We start from the raw sequence: 10,139 nt of genomic DNA, 5'->3' as shown, positions 1-10,139 counted from the left end.
TATGAGTTGCTCTTTGCTGAAGATAAGAGTCCCCATTCCTTTAATGAGGACACCATTGCAGATACATTTATGCAAGATAGCTCTCCGTGGAAAATCATTGCCAACGCCTGGGAGTGAAACTTTGGAGAACTGCCCTTAGCAGGAACATAAGGGCATTAATGTCTAGAGACATTAAGTAATAACAGGCAAAAGACTGACACTTAAATATTCACATTAAAGTCAAAGAGGACACATCCAGCAGGGTAAATTACCCTCCCAGTGAACTGTCTTGTCCCCATCTCCTTTGATGAATTAATGTGGGTGCGGGGGAGGTGCTACAACCTTAAGTTTATTTGTGATGAGGCAAAGAAAGCCAAGGTCTAGTTCTGCTTACTGGGCTTGACCATCATCCAGACTTGTCTACATTAGTGTGCCTTATGGCAGTCTATTTCTCCAAAAAGTCCTCATCTTCTTATACTTGAATAAGCCTCATACCACCAGATGCCCTTGATGGTTAGTGACATGGAGCCTCACACGGGCTCTGTGCTGATGGCACGGAGCCTGCTTGGGGCTCTCTCTCCCTGTCTCTCTCTGGAAAATAAATATGGGTATGTCAAAGGGTCACAGGAGTCATCTGGAAGGGGCTCTCAGTGCTTACATTTATGACAATTTGAGCACCGAAATAATGATAGTAATGGATTTTAACCAATTACTAAAATGAGTTCAGGAGTCCATAGTATTAGTAAGTAAGTAAGCAAATAAATAAATAAATGGAAAAAGTCTTCCTTATAGTAGAATGCCATCCATTTGGCTATTATAGAAATAACTTATTTGGGTGAGAATAATAAGTAGATGCTGCCATTATTGGGTGAAAATCCATAAGAAATTTACATAGAATCAGTCTCTTCCTTAAAAATTTTTAATTGCAGAGGGAAAAATAGTACATTTATAGTAGAGAAAACTGGGGTGGGTAGGCAGTGGGGAGCACTTTAACCAAGTAACCAATGTTAACATCACCAATGATGGGATAAAAGATCATGTCCTCCTGATGTGATACACTGAGGACACAATATCCATTTGTGATATTCTTGCCCAAATCAAAAGTAGCAGACAAATTAAAACGAATCTAATATGGAGATACCGGACAACCCCAAATCGATGGAAATGATGATTTTTTTTTTTTACTGGATCGAATGCACTCATAAATGACCATGTCATGAATGACAATGGAAAGCTGAGGACCATTTCCAGATTAGAAGAGTTTAAAGAGACATGAGAACAAAATGCAGTGTGTAATATTGAACTGGAAAAGAAATTCTTATAAAGAACATTATTTTGGACAACAGCCAAAATTTGAGTATGCAATGTATTACACAGTTATGTAATTATGTATTACATAAAAATATTGTAGCAATGTTAAATTTCCTGATTTTTCAATATTTGTGTTGTGGTTATATAAGATAATCTTCTTCTTAAGAAATAGCCACTGAAGGGGCGCCTGGGTGGCGCAGTCGGTTAAGCGTCCGACTTCAGCCAGGTCACGATCTCGCGGTCCGTGAGTTCGAGCCCCGCGTCGGGCTCTGGGCTGATGGCTCAGAGCCTGGAGCCTGTTTCCCATTCTGTGTCTCCCTCTCTCTGCCCCTCCCCCGTTCATGCTCTGTCTCTCTCTGTCCCAAAAATAAATAAACGTTGAAAAAAAAAAAAATAGCCACTGAAGTATTTATTTATTTGTTTGTTTGTTGTTTAACATTTATTTATTTTAGAGAGAGAGACAGAGCACGAGCAGGAGAGGGGCAGAGAGAGAGGGAGACAGAATCTGAAGCAGGCTCCAGGCTCTGAGCTGTCAGCACAGAGCCTGATGGAGGGGCTCGAATCCATGAACTGAGATCAGGACCTGAGCTGAAGTTGGACGCTCAACCAACTGAGCCACCCAAGCAGCTACCTGCCCCCCACGCCCCACCCGCCAATGAAGTATTTAGAAGTCAACAGACATGATGTCTGCAACTTCCTCCAAATGGTTGAGGAAAAAATACATGTGTGTACACACACACACACACACACACACAGAGCACAAATGTAACAAAGTGTTAACAATTGGGGAATGTGGGTGAAAAATAAGGAGTTTAAGGAGTTTTTTGTACTATTCTTGCAGCTTTTCTTTAAGTTTAAAATTATTTCGAAAAAAAATTTTGTTTTTCTTTTAAAGTTCCTTCTGGCTCCTTCCCTGGTACTTAAAAAAAATTTTCCCTTCTCCTCCCACTCACAATCTGGATTCCTTATTGGGCAAGAGTGCACATATTCTCAAACTTTCCTGGTGAAATGGTGTGGGGGAGATGGAAATTAGAACCATTTATAATGGAAATGAATGACTGGGGCACCAGCTCTGAGTAGCTGCAGAGGAAATGCTGCTGTTCTGTTCTGTTGCAGGGTCTGCCCTACCTCCCGTGTCTTGGAGGGAAAGGGAAGACTTTTAGTCACAGGAATCTTGTCATCATTATTTCATCTTCGTTTAGTCATTGGTAGCTGAGAGGAAAGGGGGAAATCATAAGGGTAGCAAGAAGGACCTGTATCCACACTGTCTATCAACCCCGCCTGCTTTTTTTTTTTCTTTTCAAGTTTTTATTTAAATTTTAGTTAACATACAGTGTGATATTAGTTTCAGGAGTAGAATTCAGTGATTCATTACTTACATACAACACCCAGTGTTTATCACAAGTGCCCTCCTTGGTACCCATCATCCATCTAGCCCATCCACCACCCACCTCCCTCCATCAGCCCTCAGTTCTCTGTCTTTAAGAGTCTCTAACCTGTCACCAGGGGCATCTGGGTGGCTCAGTCAGTTGAGCTCTCTACTGCTTCAGATCCTCTGTCCTCCTCTCTCTGCCCCTACCCCAGTTGTGCTCGTGCTCTCTTTCCCTCTCAAAAATAAACATTTAAAATTTAAAAAAAGATTTGCAACAACATGGATGGAACTAGAGGGGATAATGCTAAGCAAAATTAGAGAAAGACAAATATCAAACATCATATTTCACTCATATGTGGAATTTAAGACACAAAATAGATGAACATAAGGGAAGGGAAGCAAAAATAATATAAAAATGGAAGGGGGACAAAACATAAGAGACTCTTAAATACAGAGAACAAACTGAGGGTCGCTGGAGGGGTTGTGGGTGGGGGGATGGGCTAAATGGATAAGGGGCATTAAGGAAGACACTTGTTGGGATGAGCACTGGGTGTTATACAATGAATCACTGGAATCTACTCCTGAAATCATTATTGCACTACATGCTAACTTGGATACAAATTAAAAAAAATTTTTTTAATAAAAATAAAATTAAAAAAAAAAAAAAAAAAAAAAAGAGTCTCTAGACCCTCCCTTCTTAAAAGACCAGAATGTGCAAGTGTGTGTAGGATCTCTCATATAGATGGATCTATCAAGCTAATTTGAGACCATTTTCTTTCTTTTTTTAAAAAACACTTTTCATTTTTATCTATTTATTTTTAGTAACCTCTGCACCCAGTGTGGAACTCAGACTCAAGACCCTGAGATCAAGACTTACATGCCCTACCAACTGAGCCAGCCAGGCATGAAGACCATTTTCCTATGTATGTATATTTATTTTTTTAGTAATCTCTACACCCATCATGGGCTCGAACTCATGACTCTGAGAGCAAGAGTTGCATGCTCTTCCTTTTTTTTTCTTAATGTTTATTTATTTTTGTGTGTGTGAGAGAGAGAGAGAGAGAGCACAAAAGGGGGAGGGGAAGAGAGAGGGAGACAGAATCTGAAGTAGGCTCCAGGTTCTGAGCTGTCAGCACAGAGCCTGACTCGTGGCTGGAACTCAGGAACAGTGAGATCATGACCTGAACCAAAGTTGGACACTTAACCAACTGGGCTACCCAGACCCCATGAGTCACATGCTCTTCCGACTGAGCTAGGCAGTTGCCCCACGTTTTCTTATTTAAACACTTTCCATTAGACTAGTGTACGGTTAAATTTCTTTAATATCCAGAGTAATACTAGCACGATACAGAAAAAGCAGCCTAGTCCCCACATCGTTAGTTGTAATTCCAGTATTTACAGTAGACAAGTGGATATTCCCATCCAGAGATTAGGTACAGATTTCACAGTTACAAAGAGGCAAACATCAGCATTGCTGTCAAAGGACATTTCCCTAAAGGAGCACAGCAGAGTGAAAACAGATTCCTCGACAAGCTATCAAATTCACAGTCAAGGAGAAACAAGCCACAATGTTAGCAACATAGCAGCATTCAATAGGTGACGAGTCAAAGCTGTACACAGTTTACCATAGACAGAGCTTGGGAGACTGGGGGCATAAAAAGCCTAAGATCCAAAGTCAGCCCGCACCTCACCAACCAACCCACCCACCCGCCAGGTCCCTATAGTTTACAATTGGATCTTCTCATTCCAAGGGCCCTACCATAGGCCCTATTCTAAAGAATAGTTTCTCCTAGATTGTTTTTTTTTTTTTTTTTTTGTCTATGTCAAGGGGTGTTGGTAGTCTGTAAAATGGGCTGCCTCCCAAATCCAATGACAAAAAAAGGAAAGCATAGCCCTCTCAGTTTCACAAAAGATAAACCCAAAAGGCTAAGTCCTAGGCAATTGTGGCATATGAAAAATGTGCCCCAGTGTTCCTCCCCTCCCCCACCTCTGCATTCTTTTGTTTGAATTAGCTTGTGTCTCTCTCTGCTGTGAACAGTAAATGCCCAGTGTTGGCTCAAAGTGCTCTTGGAGGGATTTGCGATTTTGTCAGGAATGAAAGTCTTAAACTAAAAGAATCTACTGTCTATCTAGAGCTGGTAGAACAGGTTTGCTTATGAAGTCACACCCTGTTAGCATCATGCAGGCCTGGGAGCCTCTCTCCTGGAGAACTGAGCCAATTAATTAATATTCTTTATGAAATTCTTGGCGGGTGTCAACCTGCCCTTCACAAAGTCTCAGCAGCTACATTGCTTCTAAAATGTTTCATCTCAACATCAAGTCCCCATAAGGGTGGGGGAGAGACCTGGGTGCACCTGTGTGTCCCGCCCTGAAGCCGTCTTGGGATCTGGTTTAACAGACTGATTCCTTCTTCTGTAGTAGGGGGAAGTTCTTTTATACTCAAGTACATATGTAATTCCCAGGACAACTAAAGCAGCTATTTATACATCCTCTTAGCAAATGAGATTGAATTACGACTGGCCTACGTTAAGTGAAGTCTGGAGGTGTTAAAACACAACTGCAGATGTTGTCAACAGGTTAGATAATGGGGTTCTGTCTGACGGGAGAACTTCATCTCTAAAACCCTGTGTTACTACACTGCCACTTTATTAATTGTATGCAGTTTTATAGTTTCCATTTCTTGCACATTGGTTTATTCTCAGAATTTTCAAAAAAAATTGTTTATATACACTGTTTATATACATAGAAGAGAAATTCCAATCAAATTTGCTTTTGATCATTTTGATACTCTAATGTATGTTATGTTGATAACTTCTATTTTTATTTATTACTATGATATACATTTTGTTCTTAAAGATGAGGCTTTCATTTAAAAAAAATTTTTTAATGTTTTTATTTATTTTTGAGACAGAGAGAGACAGAGCATGAGCAGGGGAGGGGCAGAGAGGGAGACACAGAATCCGAAGCAGGCTCCAGGCTCTGAGCTGTCAGGACAGAGCCCGATGTGGGGCTCGAACTCACGGAGTGTGAGATCATGACCTGAAGTCAGACGCTTAACCAACTGAGCCACCCGGGCGCCCCAAGAGGCTTTCATTTTTAATGACTGTTGCCAGCTTCGCTGGACCTTAACTGTACTTTTCTGAGCTTCTCATCTTTGATGGTGAATTTGGAGATGAATGAATAAGTCATTTCTGAGCCATGAGTTGAAAGACTTATAAAAATAAAGAAGAAAGAAAAAAAGTCTTTCCCCTGCTGTCCTCCAAATAGCACTTCTGGCTGGAGGCTGCATGGTGACCTGCTTGAGCCTGGCTGTGAATTGCCTCTGGATGAGGGAAATTGGGGGCTGGCAAAAGAGTTTTGGAAGAAGCTCAAAAGCATGGAGTGAAACCAAATTTGTTTTCTACAGTTTGCCTCAGGTTTGCCTTGTGAAGAGATTAGAAAGCAAGGCCTCTGAAAACAATTAAAAGAATTGTGATGAAATAGCCCAGAGAAGACCTTTATGCACGAATGGAGCATGAATAAATAGGCCCAAATAGTCACAAAATAGAATACACAATATCTGTTTAGATGAAAGGAAAAAAAATCCCATTGGTAGAAACTAAAACAGCTGCCGAGGCTTGATCTTTATTAGCAGAGTAGAGGCCCCTCTATCTGACTGGGTGGGATCAGGTTTCAGTCCAGACCCAGGATTCTGGGGGAAAGGATGGTTCCATGGAGACCAGCAGGGTTTCAGTGGGTACCAGGAATTGGCATCGGTTGTGAAAGCTTCACTCAGATGTAGGGACAGAAGAACATACCACAGTACAGAACACATAACATCGGCATGATACTGATCAGTTTATAAAGAAATGGAGTCTTAGACGCCAGTTGAATATCACTCTTCTTAACAGGTAACACTGACTTACAGTCTCCCAATTCTCACTGACAGGAGCCAACCCCACAGACACACACATATTGCACAAAACCTGAATACAGGTTTCCACAGGGAAGGTTTCCACCCAGTTCCTGCTGCTCTGCAGAGGTTAGGGGACCGAAGTTCCCTAAGTCACTGTTCATTGTGATCCAGTGTTCCTCCCCCTGTGGAGGGACACAAGTCTGTCTCCTCACTTCAACAGCGAACTCCAGTGGCATCAGGAGACCTTGGTCATAGACAAGAATCATTCAATATGGCAGCACTTGTGGCAGCTGTGACTCCTCCCTTTCGGTGACAGATCTGAAGCCTTTACAAAGTCCTCAGGCGCTCAAAATGATATATGTCTTTTTTGAAAACAAATAAGCCAGAATCAGCTCACCCGTCCTCAAAAGAAATTGACCATGGTCACTCTTTTGAGAGGAGTTGTTACTTTTCAGGAGAGCTTGCTGTTCCCCTGCCAGTACGGCTTCTCTTCTACTTTTTTCTTTTTCCATCGGCAGAGAAGCAGCATCTTAAAGGTCTTCCTGAAGGTTCTGTTGCAGAGGGCGTAGCAAATGGGGTTGACAGTGCTGTTGACATAGCACAGCCAGTAGCCCAGGTGCCACAGGGTGACTGGGACACACTTGTCACAGAAGGTGGAAACCAGGACCATGATGTTATAAGGGGTCCAGGTGATGATGAAGGCCATTAGGATGGCACTCAAGGTCTGGGCTGCTTTCCTCTCCTTGACAAGGACCATTCTCTTTCGTTTGGTCATTTGGTGGCTGAGGTTGGGATCCAGGCCTTTCGCTGAAGGGTCCTTGGACACTGGGAAGGAGCAGGGCATAATTTTCAACTTGTGACAGCCGTTGTTGGTCTCCTGGGTCCCATCAGCTTTTACCACCAATCGGAACTTATAGGCCACACATTTCTGACTCCTGGGTCTATGAGCATCACCTGGGGACAAGAAGTATTTTTGGGTGTCATAGTCCTTTTTCTCAGTGTGAGCTTTCACAAAAGTTTCCTTGGGCTCTTCAGCACTGAATTCCTCCCTTGGGCTTTCCTTGGCCTGACTCTTGTAGACTACTTGGAAGACAGGGTCAGTGGTGGGCTTGTCCTCATCCTCTGAGGAAGGGTAGCTACTACAGGTAGTGAGCTGCTCGACTTTGGCCCACTCGGTGCTTGGGCCGGTGACTTGGGATGGCTTCCCAGTGGTGGAAGTGCTCCTGCGGGAGGATGACCAGGAGGCTTGGTTCCTTTCCCTCTGGGCCAGTGTGGGTCGAGGGCAGCTAAAGCAGGACCTCAGCAGAGCCTTATGAGCTGGCTTTCTTGGCTCAGCTTCAGCCATGGAGTCAGAGCCCTGGAGGTCAGCCAGGTCCTTGGTTCGCTTCTCTGTTTCCCGGTAGATTCGGCAGTAGAGGATCGTCATGACGGAAACAGGGATGTAGAAGGCAGCGATGGCAGTGCCGAAAGTGATGGTGGGCTCAGAGAGGAACTGGATCTGGCACTCATCTGGTGGCACTGTCCGCTCCCCAACTAGGTATTGCCAGCAGAGGATTGCCGGGGCCCAAAGGATGAAGGAGATTAGCCAGGCCAGGCCAATCATGATGCCAGCCCTTTTTGGGGTACGCTTGGCCCGATATGTCAGAGGTCTTGTGATAGAAAAGTAACGGTCAAAACTGATCACCAGAAGGTTCATGACAGAAGCATTGCTAGCCACATAGTCCAGTGCAAGCCAGAGGTCACAAGCCAGACTCCCAAGCACCCAGCGTCCCATGAGGATGTAGGTAGTGTAGAGGTTCATGGAGAAGATCCCAATGATGAGATCTGCACAGGCTAAGCTGAGCAGGTAATAGTTGTTCACTGTCTTCAGTTGACTATTGACTTTGAAGGAGATCATGACTAAGACGTTGCCCACAATGGTGATCAGGCTTACCACAGCAGTCACAGCTGCGATGGTGATGACTTCCCACAACCCATGGCGTTCCAAAGGCTGGTGATTTACTGGGGTGTCATTGACAATGGTTGTATTGTGGTGAGATTCTCCTTCCATCCTGGTGCAAGAATTTACATTTGGATTAAGTCTTGGGTTCTAGACCGTCTCTTTTCTATCTCACCTCTTCTTGGCCAGCATCTGGAAGAGAGGGAAGTATATTAGCTCCATTCACCAGCACAGATTTTTCTCCCCACTCATTGTTTATCATTTGAAATGGAATATTAAATGTTGTCACACACATATCCAGAGCAAGATGCTGAAATCCCTAAAGTTTTTATAACATTTTTGTAACCACATCATCCCTTTGCTTGTTACAAGTACCAGTGCCTGAGAGCCTTTTTTGTGCTTGAGGCTGTTGCCCTCTTGTGGTTGCAGTAGGCAATTTAAAGAAAAGGGCTGGGAAGACAAGGGGGAAGGGAAAGGAAATTGGGTAATTTGGGAGCAATAAAGAGAAGAAAGCAGGTGATGTGAAGTTACTTTATATTGCAACGGCTTCGAGGCCAGAAACTCATTTTTAGATTCCCAGTGATAAGTACCTATTCTGTCATGCGCTGGGGAAAGAGACAGGTATTATCTACTCTATAGTCTGATTACTAAACATTATTGAGTTTAATTACAAATCCAATTATTAAACATTATTGAGGTACTGCTGTGAGCCGAGACTGTATTATGACACTCCTCCCTGACTTAATGTACAAACTCTCCTTGCATGCACCTGGTTTTCATCTAGAGGGTTTGAAATTGGACCCACCTGCTGATGTTGACTCCCCCCCATCTATTCTTGAGCTATTTGTGATGTAATAGAAATGGTTTAAATTATATTATTTTCTGATTACAAAGTAATATTTTCTTGTAAAATTTCAAGCAATGTCAAAATGTATAGCTTGGAAACAAGCTTCCTCTGACTCCATCTTGCAAAGGTAACCAATGCTTTCTCCTTTGCACATATTAACGAACAGTTAAATACAATTATTTTTAAGTGGGTGACTTTTTAAAAAGTTTATTTATTTTTGGGAGAGAGAGAAAGAGAGTGCATGAGCATGGGGGAGGGGCAGAGAGAGAGAGAGCAAGAAAGAAAGAAAATCTCAAGCAGGCTCCGTGCCGTCAGCACAGAGCCCAACTCGGGGCTCCGTCTCACAAACCAAGAGATCATGACCTGAGGTGAAATCAAAAGTTGGAGGATTAACCAACCGGGCCCCTAAATGGGTGACTTCTTAATGTTTACACTCTGAATTTTGTTTTTTACCTAACAATTCATCATGGACTTTTTTTTTTTAAGATTTATTGTTTTTTAAGTAATCTCTCCACCTGAAATGGGGCTTGAACTCACGACCCCAAGATCAAGAGTTGCATGCATGTCCCTCTGACCAAGCTAGCCAGGTACCCAAATGGAGATCTCTTGTATCAGTATGTCTATTGGATCAAAGCGCTTTTTTCATTTTAATGACTGCACATTATCCCACTTAATGGATGTAATATAATTTAATCAACACTCACTGACAAATTCCAACTTTTAAAAGGAAAAGGAAAATTTTCTTTTCCAGATTGAACATCTATGTACATCACAAAAAGCTTCAGTGGGTATAAAA

General features: G+C 42.7%; 1 protein-coding gene across 1 annotated transcript in view; it reads right to left on the bottom strand.

Annotated features, from left to right (window-relative positions):
* Positions 1-7,008: 7,008 nt before the first annotated feature.
* CHRM5 (cholinergic receptor muscarinic 5) overlaps positions 7,009-10,139 on the bottom strand; it is a 95,882-nt gene continuing 92,751 nt past the window's right edge. Inside the window, exon 2 of the mRNA XM_045450804.1 lies at positions 7,009-8,688. Coding sequence (XP_045306760.1) covers positions 7,009-8,607 — 1,599 coding nt within the window. The 5' untranslated portion in view covers positions 8,608-8,688. The remainder of the gene's footprint in view (positions 8,689-10,139) is intronic.

Source organism: Leopardus geoffroyi, chromosome B3 (genome assembly GCF_018350155.1).
Source record: "Leopardus geoffroyi isolate Oge1 chromosome B3, O.geoffroyi_Oge1_pat1.0, whole genome shotgun sequence".
NCBI classification, from domain to species: domain Eukaryota; kingdom Metazoa; phylum Chordata; class Mammalia; order Carnivora; family Felidae; genus Leopardus; species Leopardus geoffroyi.
This window is presented reverse-complemented; position numbering and strand designations above follow the sequence as displayed.